At 41.2% G+C, this 18,625-nt stretch overlaps 2 protein-coding genes across 4 annotated transcripts in view; one reads left to right on the forward strand and one right to left on the reverse strand.

Annotated features, from left to right (window-relative positions):
- Positions 1-18,625, reverse strand: part of PLAAT1 (phospholipase A and acyltransferase 1) — a 65,628-nt gene that overhangs the window by 37,375 nt on the left and 9,628 nt on the right. The window contains exon 2 of one of the 3 annotated variants that reach the window (XM_073626377.1): positions 10,465-10,583. The exons of the other annotated variants lie outside the window; for them this stretch is intronic. The gene's annotated coding sequence lies outside the window, so the exon portion shown is untranslated. The remainder of the gene's footprint in view (positions 1-10,464; positions 10,584-18,625) is intronic. 3 annotated transcript variants of the gene reach the window in all.
- LOC141139848 (probable cation-transporting ATPase 13A5) overlaps positions 15,133-18,625 on the forward strand; it is a 266,762-nt gene continuing 263,269 nt past the window's right edge. Inside the window, exon 1 of the mRNA XM_073626376.1 lies at positions 15,133-15,283. Within this exon, the coding sequence (XP_073482477.1) occupies positions 15,239-15,283 (45 nt within the window). The 5' untranslated portion in view covers positions 15,133-15,238. The remainder of the gene's footprint in view (positions 15,284-18,625) is intronic.

Below are 18,625 nucleotides of genomic sequence, written 5' to 3' on the forward strand. Positions count from 1 at the left end.
ATGCTGGTCAATTCATTGCTGTTAATCCCCCTTTTTTTTAAAATTCTTTATTTATTGATTTAAAACAAAGATTCTTGGCATACCACAAAGCACGTCAATTCCTAAACATACATGTTTGGGATAGCCCCCAAAGCACCTTGTCCCCATGTTGATGGGGACAAGGGCCTCATCTCCACAACCCTTGCCCGGTGGTTGTGGGGGTCTGCAGGTGGGGGGCTTATCGGAATCTGGAAGCCCCCTTTAACAAGGGGCCCCTCAGATCCCGGCCTCCCCCCCTGTGTGAAATGGTAACGGGGTACAAATGTACCCCTACCATTTCACAAAAAAAGTGTCCAAACGTTAAAAAAAATAACAAGACACAGCTTGGGGACAAGCCCTTTTTTAAAAAATAAAAAAATAAAAAGGTCCCACCATGTCCATTCATCTTCTTATATCACTCCGCCGACGGACCGAAAGAGCAAAAAAAAAAAAAGTCGCCACCGATCCGCCTACATTACGTAAACTGGTGACTCTGCCCCCTCTGACGCCACAGGGAAGCCATGAGAAAGTCCCCATGCGTCAGAGGGGGCGGGGTCACCGGGGTACATCACCGGGTGGCCCCTCCCTCAGTTATATAATGTTTCTCACAGACAGCAATCAGATTTAAAGGTGTCTTTGAATTTTAAAAGTGATTGGTGATATAGGAAGGAACACAGATATTAGGGAGTGCATGCCCTATGATCCAGTGAGGTGCATTCTGGATGCTGGGTACAGCATATTGCAGAGTATTTGGATTAACACAGCCCTGTTGGGGGGTTAAAAAAGGTTCTATCTGCACTGCGAAGAAAACAGTATTGTAATTGTGTCCCGCTTGCAGAAGCTTCCGTCTCGATTCCTGATCGTATTTGACACCTCAGGCTCATTAAAAAGTGGATCCCCCTCTGGCCACGGTGGCTCCTCCTGCTTATCCTTAGTCACTGGAAGATGCAATAGTGACATAAGGGTTACTGGGGGCAACCAAATAGACCAGAGAAGGGCAGAGAACACTCCTCCACACACCCAGACCATGGGAGGAAATTGGTATTGGAAGCTATGCTACAAAGCACAATTTCAGCATATGGGCTATGGAACAGGTAAGTAAAAAGCTGTTTCTTTACAGTGTAGTGTTTTATTTTTATTTTTTTCATTTTTAACCCATATACAGGGTTACTTTGTGGTAAATGGAATTCCATTCTAATTTTAGCACAGTTTCATTATTTTATAAAAATTAATTTGTAGCCTATTGATTGGTTTGGTTTCACATGCCACCTGGAATTTCCTTTAATACATGTTAAAAATATAAACCTCTTATTAACAATTAAAGTGGATGTAAACCCAAATTTTTTTTTTATATCATACTGTAGAGTATTTCCTATGATTTGAGCCCAGTCTTGCCACACAGAGTTAATCCATCTCTGAGCAATCCTCTTTTATTGTTCAGCGAGAAAAATCTTGACAAACTGAGAAAAACTTTGTCAAATCCTCCCCCTTGCTGTGAGTGACAGCCTAAGACACAGGCAATATTATTTAATTCCCTCCCCCACTCCTTTCTTCAGCAGCTCTGCACGGATTGGCTGTTCCACACCTCAGCATGATTTGGCATGCTGAAGTCATGTGGTTACTTTCCTGTCTTTTCACTGGATGTTAGAGATTATAGCAGAAGTTCAGCAGAAGTTCAGTGTTAGAAATACACAGGAGAAAATGCATATTGACAAGGGGAGTGTAGAGGTGGGCGGGGAGTCTACTGACATCATGACTCCACCCACCAAGCTCCAGACAACAGACCCGCCCACAAAATCTGCAGTTTTTCAGCTCTCATAACAGACAGAGGGGAGACATTTGACAGGTAAAGATACACGCAGGAGGCATGTATATCCTTATAGATAACCCCTATGGCAGTAGTTTAGAAAGGATGACATTGGGTTTACATCCACTTTAAACTTCAATCTTCTAACTCATCATTGCTTGAGATGCCTATCTATCTTATTTACCATTATGGCCATTACATTTATCTGTGTTAACTTGCTGCTCAAAATAAAACCCTTCCTGGTAAATAATAATTTATTTTTGTTTATTGAATTAGGCTTATGGTGTTTTTTTTTTATTTTATATTTTTTTAGCTTCATGCCAATAATTACACATACCCCTGCAACCCCTCAGCAGGAACAACTGCTGAGCTAACTATCTTGGATAGCCATATGACGCAGGTACTGTTGATCTTGGCTTTTTAAGAATATTTGATTAAGAGTAGGAAGTAAGAAAAATCTGAGAAGTCTTTAAAGGTTAATTGAATATTACTTTAGAATGTGTACAGTATTTGCACAGAGGCATCTATAGCCATATTAAAGAGAATATCTCATCTAAGCAGATGTTAAAAAATTGCAGAACAGATCTTCAATACAGGGGGCCCCCTAGTTACAAACATACGACTTACAAACGACTCCTACTTACAAACGGAGAGAGACAACAGGAAGTGAGAGGAAATCTACCCCTAGGAAGGGAAATTCTCTCCTGTAAGAGCTGTTATGGGGAAAAGGTACCTCCACTGATGCTTTATCACCAAGGTTTGTTTCAACAACAACCCAAAATTTTCAAAATCCAATTGTCATTGGGACAGAAAGTGAGGTGAAATCTTCTGAACAGGGGCACACATAGCAAAACAAATGTTACAGGGGTGATAACCCTTCCCTATGCTATCCAAAAAGCTTAAAAATAGTTTTGTTTGGCTGGAGCTACACTTAAAAAATGTACCTGTCCTGACTTACAAACAGATTCAACTTAAGAACAAACCTACAGTCACTGTCTTGTTTGTAACCCAGGGACCCCCTGTACCACGAACCAAACTGCTTATGCTATTTATGTATTCACTACTCTCATTTGTGAGGAATCTATGCTGAAAAGTATATGTAAAAACCCACAATCTGGGATCATTGCCAACAGATTAAACAGATAAGATGACAAACAGAAAAAAAAACATTTAATTGTGTTCATTGGTCCCTTTGCATGAAACAGGAAATACAAGAAATACAGGGGCTGCTATTACTGACTGCTTTCTAAAAATGTTATTGGACAGGCTGTCTTTGGCTTCTAAATTTTTTAGATACTAACCTGGAACAAACATAAAGGTCAGCTAGATCAAAGTGGAGTTAGAATGCCTGAATTGCATACTTGCTCAATAATGCAATTGACCCAGCCCACAGAGGCAACTCTACTGTACAAAAGCACAACCATTAAGAGAGGTAACACTGTTAAGCACAAATAGCCAGTTTCAGGGCCCTATATCTTTGGTTGCAAGCCCAAAGGTTAAAACCATTTTTTCCCCACAAATAGAGCTTACTTTTGGTGGTATTTGATCACCTCTGCGATTTTTCTTTTTTGCGCTTTAACCACTTGCCGACCGCCTCGAGACGATATACGTCGGCAGAATGGCACGGGCATGCAGAATCATGTACCTGTACGTGATCTGCCTGCCGCGGGCGGGGGGTCCAATTGGACCCCCCCGGTGCCTGAGTCGGTCGGCATTTGTCCCCTGGCGATCGGAGGTGAGGGGGAGGCCATCCATTCGTGGCCCCCCCTCCTGATGGCTCCCAGCCAATGGGATCATTCCTCTGCTGCTGTATGGTAAACAGCAGCAAAGGAAATGATGTCATCTCTCCTCGGCTCGGTATTTTCCATTCCGGCGCCGAGGAGAGAAGACATCGATGTGAGTGCACAAACACACACACACATAGTAGAACATACCAGGCACACAATACACCCCCCATCACCCCCCGATCACCTCCTAATCACCCCTCCCCCCCCCCCCCCGTCACACTGACACCAAGCAGTTTTTTTTTTTTTTCTGATTACTGCATTGGTGTCAGTTTGTGACAGTTAGTGTGGTAGGGCAGTTAGTGTTAGCCCCCTTTAGGTCTAGGGTACCCCCCTAACCCCCCCTAACAAAGTTTTAATCCCTTGATCACCCCCCGTCGCCAGTGTCACTAAGCGATCATTTTTCTGATCGCTGTATTAGTGTCACTGGTGACGCTAGTTAGGGAGGTAAATATATAGGTTCGCCGTCAGCGTTTTATAGTGTCAGGGACCCCCATATACTACCTAATAAAGGTTTTAACCCCTTGATTGCCCCCTAGTTAACCCTTTCACCAGTGATCACCGTATAACTGTTATGGGTGACGCTGGTTAGTTAGTTTATTTTTTATAGTGTCAGAGCACCCGCCGTTTATTACCGAATAAAGGTTTAGCCCCCTGATTGCCCGGCGGTGATATGCATCGCCCCAGGCAGCGTCAGGTTAGTGCCAGTACCGCTAACACCCACGCACGCAGCATACGCCGCCCTTAGTGGTATAGTATCTGAACAGATCAATATCTGATCCGATCAGATCCATACTAGCGTCCCCAGCAGTTTAGGGTTCCCAAAAATGCAGTGTTAGCGGGATCAGCCCAGATACCTGCTAGCACCTGCGTTTTGCCCCTCCGCCCGGCCCAGCCCACCCAAGTGCAGTATCGATCGATCACTGTCACTTACAAAACACTAAAAGCATAACTGCAGCGTTTGCAGAGTCAGACCTGATCCCTGCGATCGCTAACAGTTTTTTTGGTAGCGTTTTGGTGAACTGGCAAGCACCAGCCCCAAGCAGCGTCAGGTTAGCGCCAGTACCGTTAACACCCACGCACGCACCGTAAACCTCCCTTAGTGGTATAGTATCTGAACGGATCAATGTCTGATCTGATCAGATCTATACTAGCGCCCCCAGCAGTTTAGGGTTCCCAAAAAGGCAGTGTTAGCGGGATCAGCCCAGATACCTGCTCGCACCTGCGTTTTGCCCCTCCTCCCGGCCCAGCCCAGCCCACCCAAGTGCAGTATCGATCGATCATTGTCACTTACAAAACACTAAATGCATAACTGCAGCATTCGCAGAGTCAGGCCTGATCCCTGCGATCACTAACAGTTTTTTTGGTAGCGTTTTGGTGAACTGGCAAGCACTAGCGGCCTAGTACACCCCGGTCATAGTCAAACCAGCACTGCAGTAACACTTGGTGACGTGGCGAGTCCTATAAGTGCAGTTCAAGCTGGTGAGGTGGCAAGCACAAGTAGTGTCCCGCTGCCACCAAGAAGAAGACAAACAGGCCCGTCGTGCCCATAGTGCCCTTCTGCTGCATTCGCCAATCCTAATTGGGAACCCACCACTTCTGCAGCACCCGTACTTCCCCCATTCACATGCCCAACCAAATGCAGTCGGCTGCATGAGAGGCATTTTCTTTATGTCCTCCCGAGTACCCCTACCCAACGAACCCCCCCAAAAAAGATGTCGTGTCTGCAGCAAGCGTGGATATAGGCGTGACACCCGCTATTATTGTCCCTCCTGTCCTGACAATCCTGGTCTTTGCATTGGTGAATGCTTTGAACGCTACCATACACTAGTTGAGCATTAGCGTAGGGTACAGCATTGCACAGACTAGGCACACTTTCACAGGGTCTCCCAAGATGCCATCGGATTTTGAGATACCCGAACCTGGAACTGGTTAAAGTTATAAAAGTTAGTTACAAAAAAAAGTGTAAAAAAAAAAAAAAACCCACAAAAAATATATATAAAATTTAAAAAAATAGTTGTCGTTTTATTGTTCTCTCTCTCTCTATTCTCTCTCTATTTTTCTGCTCTTTTTTACTGTATTCTATTCTGCAATGTTTTATTGTTATTATGTTTTATCATGTTTGCTTTTCAGGTATGCAATTTTTTATACTTTACCGTTTACTGTGTTTTATTGTTAACCATTTTTTTGTCTTCAGGTACGCCATTCACGACTTTGAGTGGTTATACCAGAATGATGCCTGCAGGTTTAGGTATCATCTTGGTATCATTCTTTTCAGTCAGTGGTCGGCTTTCATGTAAAAGCAATCCTAGTGGATAATTAGCCTCTAGACTGCTTTTACAAGCAGTGGGAGGGAATGCCCCCCTCCACCGTCTTCCGTATTTTTCTCTGGCTCTCTTGTCTCAACAGGGAACCTGAGAATGCAGCCGGTGATTCAGCCAGCTGACCATAGAGCTGATCAGAGACCAGAGTGGCTCCAAACATCTCTATGGCCTAAGAAACCAGAAGCTACGAGCATTTTATGACTTAGATTTCGCCGGATGTAAACAGCGCCATTGGGAAATTGGGAAAGCATTTTATCACACCGATCTTGGTGTGGTCAGATGCTTTGAGGGCATAGGAGAGATCTAGGGTCTAATAGACCCAATTTTTTTCAAAAAAGAGTACCTGTCACTACCTATTGCTATCATAGGGGATATTTACATTCCCTGAGATAACAATAAAAATGATAAAAAAAAAAAAATGAAAGGAATAGTTTAAAAATAAGATAAAAAAAGCAAAAAAATAATAAAGAAAAAAAAAAAAAAAAGCACCCCTGTCCCCCCCTGCTCTCGCACTAAGGCGAACGCAAGCGTCGGTCTGGCGTCAAATGTAAACAGCAATTGCACCATGCATGTGAGGTATCACCGTGAAGGTCAGATCGAGGGCAGTAATTTTAGCAGTAGACCTCCTCTGTAAATCTAAAGTGGTAACCTGTAAAGGCTTTTAAAGGCTTTTAAAAATATATTTATTTTGTTGCCACTGCACGTTTGTGCGCAATTTTAAAGCATGTCATGTTTGGTATCCATGTACTTGGCCTAAGATCATCTTTTTTATTTCATCAAACATTTGGGCAATATAGTGTGTTTTAGTGCATTAAAATTTAAAAAAGTGTGTTTTTTCCCCATAAAATCCGTTTGAAAAATCGCTGCGCAAATACTGTGTGAAAAAAAAAATGAAACACCCACTATTTTAATCTGTAGGGCATTTGCTTTAAAAAATATATATAATGTTTGGGGGTTCAAAGTAATTTTCTTGCAAAAAAAAATAATTTTTTCATGTAAACACAAAGTGTCAGAAAGGGCTTTGTCTTCAAGTGGTTAGAAGAGTGGGTGATGTGTGACATAAGCTTCTAAATGTTGTGCATAAAATGCCAGGACAGTTCAAAACCCCCCCAAATGACCCCATTTTGGAAAGTAGACACCCCAAGCTATCTGCTGAGAGGCATGTTGAGTCCATAGAATATTTTATATTGTGACACAAGTTGCGGGAAAGAGACAAATTTTTTTTTTTTTTTTTGCACAAAGTTGTCACTAAATTATATATTTCTCAAACATGCCATGGGAATATGTGAAATTACACCCCAAAATACATTCCGTCGCTTCTCCTGAGTATGGGGATACCACATGTGTGAGACTTTTTGGGAGCCTAGCCGCGTACGGGACCCTGAAAACCAGGCACCGCCTTTAGGCTTTCTAAGGGCGTAAATTTTTGATTTCACTCTTCACTGCCTATCACAGTTTCGGAGGCCATGGAATGCCCAGGTGGCACAAAACCCCCCCAAATGACCATATTTTGGAAAGTAGACACCCCAAGCTATTTGCTGAGAGGTATAGTGAGTATTTTGCAGACCTCACTTTTTGTCACAAGTTTTGAAAATTGAAAAAAGGAAAAAAAAATGTTTTTCTTGTCTTTCTTCATTTTCAAAAACAAATGAGAGCTGAAAAATACTCACCATGCCTCTCAGCAAATAGCTTGGGGTGTCTACTTTCCAAAATGGGGTCATTTAGGGGGGTTTGTGCCACTTGGGCATTCCATGGCCTCCGAAACTGCGATAGGCAGTGAAGAATGAAATAAAAAATTGACACCCTTAGAAATCCTGAAGGCGGTGATTGGTTTTCGGGGCCCCGTACGTGGCTAGGCTCCCAAAAAGTCCCACACATGTGGTATCCCCGTACTCAGGAGAAGCAGCTGAATGTATTTTGGGGTGCAATTCCACATATGCCCATGGCTTGTGTGAGCAATATATCATTTAGTGACAACTTTTTGTAATTTTTTTTTTTGTCATTATTCAATCACTTGGGACAAAAACATGAATATTCATTGGGCTCAACATGCCTCTCAGCAATTTCCTTGGGGTGTCTACTTTCCAAAATGGGGTCATTTGGGGGGTTTGTACTGCCCTGCCTTTTTAGCACCTCAAGAAATGATATAGGCAGTCATAAACTAAAAGCTGTGTAAATTCAAGAAAATGTACCCTAGTTTGTAGACGCTATAACTTTTGCGCAAACCAATAAATATACCCTTATTGACATTTTTTTTACCAAAGACATGTGGCCGAATACATTTTGTCCTAAATGTATGACTAAAATTGAGTTTATTGGATTTTTTTTATAACAAAAATTAGAAAATATCATTAATTTCCAAATTTTCGGTCTTTTTCCGTTTATAGCACAAAAAATAAAAACCGCAGAGGTGAGCAAATACCATCAAAAGAAAGCTCTATTAGAGCTTTCTATCTAGAGCATTGCATGAACGCACAATTAGCAGTTAAAGCGACGCAGTGCCAAATTGTAAAAAGTGCTCTGGTCAGGAAGGGGGTAAATCCTTCCGGGGCTGAAGTGGTTAAACAAAAAAAGAAACAAAAAAACAATATTTTTACTTTCTGCTATAATACATATCCAAAAAAATATAAAAAAACAAATGCATTAATCAGTTTAGGCCAATTTGTATTCTTTATATATTTTTGATAAAAAAAATCCCAGGAAGCGTATATTGATTAGTTTTTGCTCAAAAGTTATAGCGTCTACAAAATTGGGGATAGATTTATGGCATTTTTATTTTTGTAATATTTTTAACTAGTAATGGTGGCGATTAGTGATTTTTATCGGGACTGCGATATTGCAGCGGACAGATCAGACACTTAACTGACATTTTTGACACTGTTGGGAACCAGTGACATTATTACAGTGATAAGTGCTAAAAACATGCACTGACATTGTCCTGACACTGGCAAGGAAGGAGTTAACATCAGGGGCGATCACAGGGTTAAATGTGTTCCCTGTTTGTGTTTTCTAACTGTATGTTGGACTGTGTGACTGAGGAAACACACAGATCCGTCTTCCTGCTTGACAGAACGGAGATCTGCCTTGTTTACTTTGGGAGATCCCCGTTCTGTCTCTGTGGGGAACATCGAGTCCGCCAGACACGCTGATTGGCTCCTCTGCTGGCCAATCAGAGCGCCCAGGAAAGCTAGTGCACAAATCGCCGTAACGGTTCATAACTATTTTATTCGGAGATTCGTGTACATTCGAATCTCCAAATAACCAAAAATTCATCCGAATTTAAATTCGGACCCAAACGAATTGCATATGTCTACAATATTCAAATATCTCAAAGGTGGTTCTAGCATAGGTAGATAACTATTCAGTCTGAGGTCACTTAAGACACATGGACATTCAATGAAGTTGGATGAGAAACGGTTTAACCTTAAACTGCGTGTGGGGTTCTTTGCTGTTAGAGCAGTAAGGATGTGGAATTCCCTTCCACAATTGGTGTCAGCAGGTAGTGTCGATAATTTAAAAAAACAAACACAATAATGCTATTTAATTTATTTTAGTATACAAAACAAACTCAACCATCTATCCATGTATCCATGCTTTATTTTGCTGAGAAATCACTTTAAAAACACCCCTAGCACTTCTGGCCATGGGTATCTTCTGTAAGAGCAGATAATTCACGTATCATTTACTTTCTGGAATCCATCTGCCCTTACCTCAGGCATGCAGACAGGAGGGCATGCTTAGCTATATCTAGAAATGAATGGCATGGGGTGCTATCACTTTCCATACAGTGAAAAGTAACCAAGCCTACCCAACCAGTTAGCTGATAGACATATATTCAAATTAGCCTGGACGTTGTACATAAAGGACCAGAATGCTCCTTTCTGAGGTCAGATAGCTGTTTTAAAACAGCCTCCCTTTGTAATGCTCATAACGCCCTGTGGCGTGCACAGGAACATAATCTGTGATCACTGTGTTCACTGTACACAGCAGATCACAAAACAATGGTTCAGAACCAATGGAATTTGCCTTGGACAATGTGACTGCTGTAACCAATCACAGCTATTACACATGTACGCAAAGATTGCGTTTTGCAGCCAAGCTCTGTTTACTTTTACGCACTAATCTGCTGTAAGAAGAAACAGGATGCAGGCAGCTTCCATAGTGTTTTGAAGTGTGAGAAATTACAACTTGTAATTTCTCATACTTCAGAACACTATGGAAGCTGCCTGCATCCTGTTTCTTCTTCACCATGCCTCTTTCTAAATACTAAAGGGGCTATTTTGAGGGTGTTTATACTGTCCTGTCATTTTAGGGCCTCCAGAAATAGAGAAACATATATACTATATACACTCCAACTATCTATAGCCCATGGGACTTTTATCGAGTCACAACACTGAGGTAAAATATAAGAAAATGTATTTCATAAAAAAATACATATATTATCATAAAACACATATCATTATACATGGATATCAACAGTGAAGAAACATCAAATGGCATTGAGAAACCTTCAAGTTTGAAAAGACCTTACATCAACATATAACGACTGAGCTGACTCTGTCCATCAATCAAGATGGTCTGTGCTTAGATCCTCTCCACACCCTTTGCAAGATAAAAACTTGCTTCCTCAGGAGAAGCACACAGGGATATCTGAAGATAAAAGGCATATGAGAGGTTAAAAGGAAAAAAAACAATAATAATTATTATAGTACATAAAATATATGTATATCCATATGTTTTTTCATGTAATAAATTTTCTTAAATTTTTACCTCGTGTTGTGACTCGATAAAATTCCCATGGGCTATAGATAGTTGTGGTGTATGTGCTAATTGGGACTGAGGCACAACCAGTACCCATTTCATATCAGCGTTCTTTTGTATAACATACAATATCTCACAAAAGTAAGTATACCCCTCACACTTTTGTAAATATTTTATTATATCTTTTCATGTGACAACACTGAAGAAATGACACTTTGCTACAATCTAAAGTAGTGAGTATACAGCTTGTCTTTTGTCCGCTCAAAATAACTTAACACACAACCATTAATTTCTAAACCACTGGGTACACCCCTAAGTGGAAATGTGCAAATTGGGACCAATTAGCCATTTTCCCTCACCAGTGTCATGTGACTTCTTAGTGTTACAAGGTCTCAGGTGTGAATGGGGAGCCGGTGGGTTAAATTTGGTGTTATTGCTCTCATTCTCTCATACTGGTCACTGGAAGCTCAACATGGCACCTCATGGCAAAGAACTCTGTGAGGATCTGAATAAAAGAATTGTTGCTCTACATAAGGATGGCCTAGGCTATAAGAAGATTGCCAAAACCCCGAATCTGAGCTGCAGCACGATGGCCAAGACAATGCAGTGGTTTAACAGGAAAGGTTCCACTCAGAACAGGCCTCACCATGGTCGACCAAAGAAGTTGAGTGCACGTGCTCATTGTCATATCCAGAGGTTGTCTTTGGGAAACAGATGTATGCGTGCTGCCAGCAATGCTGCAGAGGTTGAAGGGGTGGGGGGTCAGACCGTACGTCGCACACTGCATCAATTTGTTCTGCATGGCCGTCGTCCCAGAAGGAAGCCTCTTCTAAAGATGATGCACAAGAAAGCCCGCAAACGGTTTGCTGAAGACAAGCAGACTAAGGACATGGATTACTGGAACCATGTCCTGTGGTATGATGAGACCAAGATAAACTTATTTGGTTCAGATGGTGTCAAGCGTGTGTGGTGGGAACCAGGTGAGGAGTACAAAGACAAGTGTGTTTTGCCTACAGTCAAGCATGGTGGTAGAGGTGTCATAGTCTGGTGCTGCATAAGTGCTGGCGGCACTGGGCAGCTACAGTTCATTGAGGGAACCATGAATGCCAACATGTACTATGATATACTGAAGCAGAGCATGATCTCCTCCCTTCAGAAACTGGGCCTAGGGCAGTATTCCAACATGATAATGACCCCAAACACACCTCCAAGGTGACCACTGCCTTGCTAAAGAAACTGAGGGTAAAAGTGATGAACTGGCCAAGCATGTCTCCAGACCTAAACCCTATTGAGCATCTGTGGGGCATCTTCAAACGGAAGGTGGAGGAGCGCAAGGTCTGTAACATCCACCAGCTCCGTGATGTCGTCATGGAGGACTATAGTGGCAACTTGTGAATCTCTGGTAAACTCTATGCTCAAGAGGGTTAAGGCAGTGCTGGAAAATAATGGTGGCCACACAAAATATTGACACTTTGGGCCCAATTTGGACATTTTCAATCACTTTTGTTACCAGCTGTTTAGACATTAATGGCTGTGTATTGAGGGGACAGCAAATTTACACTGTTATACGAGCTGTACACTCACTACTTTACATTGTAGCAAAGTATCATTTCTTCGGTGTTGTCACATGAATAATAAAATATTTACAAAAATGTGAAGGGTGTACTCACTTTTGTGAGATACTGTATATACTGTAGTATGTAGATTCTATAGCTTTCATACAGTGTAAATATACACTTACTTGCTTTTCTTTTTTGTTTTTTTTACCAAAGAAATGTAGCAGAATACATATTGGCCTAAATTTACGTTCATGGACCTAAATAAATTGATGCTGGTCATTGGAACAGTTTATTTCCACTCTAAAGTAGGAAAGCTACCATAAACTTTTTTGTAGTATTTCCATGGTTTACTACATTTCTGAGTCATATCTGTAAAAAAAACGAAGAAAAAAACAACTACAGTCATAGCCAAAAATATTGGCACCCCTGCATTTCTGTCAGATAATGCCCCACTTTGCCTAGAAAATTGTTGCAATTACAAATGTTTAGGCATTCTCATGTTTTTTTCTTTTGTTTTTATTGGTATGACAGAAAAAAGCGGAGAAACAAAAAGCTAAACTGACGCATTCCACGCAAAGCTCCAAAAATGGACTGGCCAAATTATTGGCACCTTCTCAAATTTGTAAGGAATAATCGCATTCCAAGTTTGTGATGTTTCTTTTAATTTGTAAGTAAACTCACCTGTATCAATTAATAGGTGCTGACAATATAGAAATCACATAGGCAACCAATTAAAATGGTGAAAATGGTAATAAACCTTTCTGTTGTGTGTCTCTGTGTGCCACACGGAGCATGGAGAAGAGAAAGGATTGGCTGTGGATTTGAGAACACAAATTGTGGAAAACCGTGGAAATTCTCAAGGTTACAAGTCCATCTCAAGAGATCTTAATGTTCCTGTGTCCACTGTGTGCAACATTGTAAAGAGGTTTACAGTCCATGGCACTTTAGCTAATCTCCCTGGATGTGAATGAAATAAAAAAAATGATCATAGATTGCAATGAAGGATTGTTTGAATGGTGGATAAAGAACCTCAATCAACTTCTAGAGATATTCAAGTTGACCATTAGGCACAGGGTACAACTGTGTTAGCTCACACTATACGTTGCCATCTGATTGAAAAAGCACACAATGGTCGGAAACCCAGGAGGACCCTACTACTGACACAGAAACATAAAAAAAGCCAGACTGAAGTTTGCCAAAACTTACCTGAGGAAGCCAAAATGCTTTTGGGAGAATGTGCTGTGGACAGATGAAACAAAATTACAGCTTTTTGGTAAAGCCTATCATTCTACTGTTTTCATAAAAATAAACGAGAAAAGAATACAGTCCCTACATTCAAACATGGTGGAGGTTCACTGATGTTTTGGGGTTGCTTTATTGCTTCAGGCACTGGATGTCTTTACAGTGTGCATGGCATTATGAAATCTGAAGACTACCAAAGAATCCTGGGGTGCAATGTAAGGCCCAGTGTCAGGAAGTTGGGTCTCTGTCAGAGGTCATGGGTCTTACAGCAGGATAATGACCCAGAGCACACATCAAAAGCACCCAGAAATGGTTTAAGACAAAGCACTGGAAATTACTGAACTGGCCAGCAATAAGTCCAGATCTTAATCCCATAGAACATCTGTGGAGAGATCTGAAAAGAGCAGTTGGGAAAAGGAACCCTCCCAATCTGAGAGACTTGGAGCAGTTGGCGAAAGAAAAGTGGTCCAAAATTCCAGTGGAGAGGTGTAACAAACTCTGTTAGTTACAGGAAGTGATTGATTTCAGTTATTATTTCCTAGGGAGGTGCTAGCAAATATAAAATTGAGGGTGCCAATAATTTTGTCCAATCCATTTTTGGACTTTTGCATGGAATGTGTCAGATTTGGCTTGTTGTTTCTGCAGTTTTTTTTTGTCATACCAATACAAACAAAAGAAATAAACATGAGCATGCCTAAACATTTGAAATTGCAACAATTTTCTGGGTTAAGTGGTGTATTATCTGACAGAAATGCAGGGGTGCCAATATTTTTGGCCATGACTGTAGGTCATAACCTGCATCTTAGAAGAATCACATGTCTAGAGAAGAGGCGCATCCTATTTAAATGTATTGAATTTATTAAGGGTTTAATAAAAGCAGCATTTATATTTTCCAATTCATCTACTTCAGGGGTCTCCAAACTTTCTAAACAAAAGGCCGGTTTACTGTCCTTCAGATTTGATGGGGACCGGACTGTGGCCAGTGGGGGTAAACAATGCCCCATCATTGGTTTTAGTGGAAGGAATAGTGCCCTATTAATATCAGTGGGAGGCATAGAAGGCCATCCTTGGTGTCAGTGGTAGAAATAGCACCCCATCCTTGGTGTCAGTGGGAGGAATAGTGCCCCATCCTTGGTATCAGTTGTGGATGGAATAGTGCCCCAAGGGCCTGGATAGAGTCAAGCAAAGGGCGACATCTGGCCCCAGGGCCGCAGTTTGGAGACCACTGATCTACTTTATTTGTTGAAAACGTTAGAAAGGTATAATGCATACATCCTTACTGGTTTATTTACGAAGTAGAGCATGTTTATTTTGCAAAGTGAATTTTTTTACTTTGCAAAGTAAACATGCTCTACTACTTTAGTAGATCAATCCATGTTGTAGCTAAAATGTCATTTATCATGCCCCTCTTACTGACATGGACCAAAAGTAACAGATATTTCTTTTTAGCTACTGTATGTTGTATGATAGTGACTTGTGGAAAATATACTAGCATTAAATGTTGTTTTAGTATATTTAAATTTCACATTTTTAACTACAGTTGCTTTGTACAGAGGAATGCTATGAAAAGTAGCCTTAAGCATATTTCATACAATCATCCCTGAAAAACCAGAGCTGCTACAAAAAGGTGGAGTTTGCTGAAGGAGATGATTAGAGAGGGTGTACACTAGCTATAATCTCCCAAGGCTCATAAAGCAGACAAGTTTCCTCTTTGTGACTTATACTGGAGAACAGAACCCAGCAATGACCACACGGGGGGTCCTTAATGAAGGCCAGGAAAATGAAATGGTATGGCACATTTTCTTTGTTCATTTTACAAACAAACATAATGCTATTTAATGCACCTCTTTTAAATGAACTATTGATTTATGACTGAAACATATTGGGTGGAAGTGGGAATCGTTACAAATACACAATATATAAAAGTTCTAGAGACAGATTATAATGTAATCGTATGTCTGAAAAACTGCAGTGTTACTGAATGTAGCTGAATATCATGTTTCGCAAGTGTTAAAAAGAATTAACAAGTGTTCTGAGCCTGTAGCATTCCAAATTCCAAAGTACCAATCTGATTATTATAATAACCTGCCACACTTCAATCCCTTCACTTCCCCTCATCTTGATCAGTAAAAGTAACCGTGGGGTTACATGTAGGCTCATGCATGTATTAGCCAACTGCCAAATATTTTTTTATTACTGATGCATAAACACACATGCCCATTTTGTGGAACATGTATGCTTTTATACTATGTAGTTACCTCTGGGGCCATCCTTATTTGGGAAACCAGAGATTGGCTGGGTGCAATCAACTGAGAAGGGATCAATAAGCATTGCTACAATGAATCTTTTCATCACCTTAGAGCTGAGCTGACACAAGTGTTGCCATGAATGGACAATCTAATGTAAATTTAGTAAGATAGTCTACCTGATTGAATATAAACTGAATGGTTTGTTTTGGCATGCTCTCACACTAGATATTATTGGTAAACCTAATGCCAACCAAATATAAAATCTAGCAGACTAGAGATAGCTCACGGCAAGCCAACAGCATCACCACGATATACTACCAGTCTAGAAGTCTACAATGTAACTAGGTGCTTGCCAATAGTTACATGCAGAAGGTGAATACTATGCTTCACATGCTTATATTTTCAGGAAATAGGATGAAATATTAAGATAACTCTTCAGTACAAGGAAGTGTTTTTAAAGGTTGGGTTGAGATGCATTATGAAAAAAATGTCAATGGTATGTGTTTTTTGGACAGTCTGGTTCCTTAATAGGTTTCAGCATATGTACAATCTGCTCTATCTCTATCGAAAAAAGTTACCTTTGTGCAGGGCCAGTATATATGTGCCTTCAATGATTTGTATAATTTGTATATTCGTGGAGCAAATAGGTCACTGCCTACTGAGAGTGCAACCAGTTTCTATCAATGTGTTAAGTGGCAGGGCATTTAAAGTGCTTGTAACCCCCCCCCCCCCAAATTGATCCATTATTAAATATAACCAGGTGGTAAGAGAGATCTGTGTGTCCTTTATACATGTAATCATTGTAAATAGTTCCTATACTACTATTTATGTCCCTTAGTTCATAATATCTACTCAAAAGCTAAAAGGCTGAGAGATATAAAAAATACATTTTATGTTTTAAATTTTGTGATGAAATTTTAATTATTTTTATACAGTTTGCAAAGGTCTCTGATTCTGTCTTGATATTAGGGTTGCAACCTCTCCGGGATTCACCTGGACAGTCTGGGTTTTGAATCACCTGTCCGGGTTTGAGTCCCCCTGAAACCCAAACACATTATTCAGGAATGTGGATCAAAACAGGGCCTGACAGGAAGGTGAGGGGGCACTATGCGCACCACATTACTATTCTCTTTGGAACCCCCAAAGGTGTCCCAGGTCTGTTATCCTATAGTGTATACTAAAAAAAAAAAAAAAAACAAGTGGCAACCCTACTTGATATCAACCTCCTACAATCCCTGCTAGTGATAGGAGAATCAAGTCACAAGTCATAGGGGTTAATTTACTAAGGATACCTTCACACTGGGATGCCCCATGTTCAGCGCTAAAGCGCAGCTCGTTTTTGCGGCACTATAGCGCTGTTTTAGCGGCATTTTTATGCGGCCTTTTGGCCACTAGTGGGGCGCTTTTAAAAAGTCCCGCCCATTCATGCAATTGGGCAGGGCGTTTTTCGAGCGCTAAATACAGCGCTCCCAACCCACCCCAAAGATGCTGCTTGCAAGACTTTTTATACCGTCCTGCAAGCACACCGCCCCAGTGTAAAAAGACACACTGAAATGAATGAGAGGTGGTTATCAGGCGCTTAGCAGAGGCTATTTCTAGCGCTAATACGCCTGAAAATCGGCCCAGTGTGAAAGTAGTAGTGCAAAATCTGGTGCAGCTCTGCATAGAAACCAAGCAGCTTTCAGGTTTTTTGCTTTTTAGCAGAGCTTGATTGAACAAGCTGAACTTAAAAGCTGATTGGCTACCATGAACAGCTGCACCAGATTCTGCCCTCTCCAGTTTTAGTAAATAAACCCCAGTGAATTTGGCTGTTTGTTCCAAGCTGTGTGTTGTGAGGAAGGGCTGAATCACTTCACCAGCAGTTCACTTATTAAACTCCTAAATGGAGTCAAAGGATCACTTACCAGTTTACTTTCAAGCAGCACCCAGTTAGCGTTGCCACCTGTCCAGGATTCACCTGGACAGTCCGGGTTTTGAATTATGGGTCCAGGTTTCAGACTGTCTGAAACCCGGACACATTATTCAGATGGGGCTGCAACCACCCCTCCAACTTAGGCGTGCCAGGGCACGCCCTATTCCCCCAGTGTGGTGCAGATTCCCTCTGTTCCCCTTGTTGCCCCACCTATGCTCCCCATTAACCAAGTACCACAACCACCAAGTGCATAGGCCCCCTCCCTCCCTTCTCTGTCCTGCCCCTGAGCAAGAGAGTACACTATGGTAAGGGGGATTCAGATGTAAGGGGTACTCTGTGGACTCTGATGTAAGGGGGAGCTTTGGGAACCCTGATTTAATGGGGAATGCTGGGAATTCTGATGTAAGTGGGGGCTTTGGTAACCAGAAACCCCCTTACATGAGAGTTCTATTTAATACCACAGTCCACTGTGTTCCCACATAAAAAAAAAAAAAAAAAATGCTGCGTGTCGTTAAGGTGTTCAGGTTTGGCTTGAAGAAAAAGTGGCAACCCTACACCCAGTGCTAACATACTCCATGTTACAGCCGCCCTGTCATTTCTAAACAGCATTTCAGGGCAGAGGCTGAACTCTGGATACAAAAACTTTCATTTAAATACAATATATTTGTAAAAAGCTACAAAAAATATAAAAACACTTAATGAGGAACCAAATGACTTTGCAAGTCCAGTTATTATCTTGTAAAGGTAGCAGTGACATCATCACTGTGCTGTGCATAGCCTGTGCAGAGAGTAGTGCTATTGGAGGAGCCCAACAAGTACACCCACTACAAGCTGCTTGCAGAAAACTAAGGGATGAAGCAGCTACAAGACCAGTCACTCTGCATAGAGGCAATGCTTAAAACTGGATTACTACAAATGAGAATACTTATGCCACTTTTATTTAGACAACATTTACCATGGAGTTTAGCG

This window comes from Aquarana catesbeiana, linkage group LG04, assembly GCF_042186555.1.
Source record: "Aquarana catesbeiana isolate 2022-GZ linkage group LG04, ASM4218655v1, whole genome shotgun sequence".
Classification (NCBI taxonomy): Eukaryota; Metazoa; Chordata; class Amphibia; order Anura; family Ranidae; genus Aquarana; species Aquarana catesbeiana.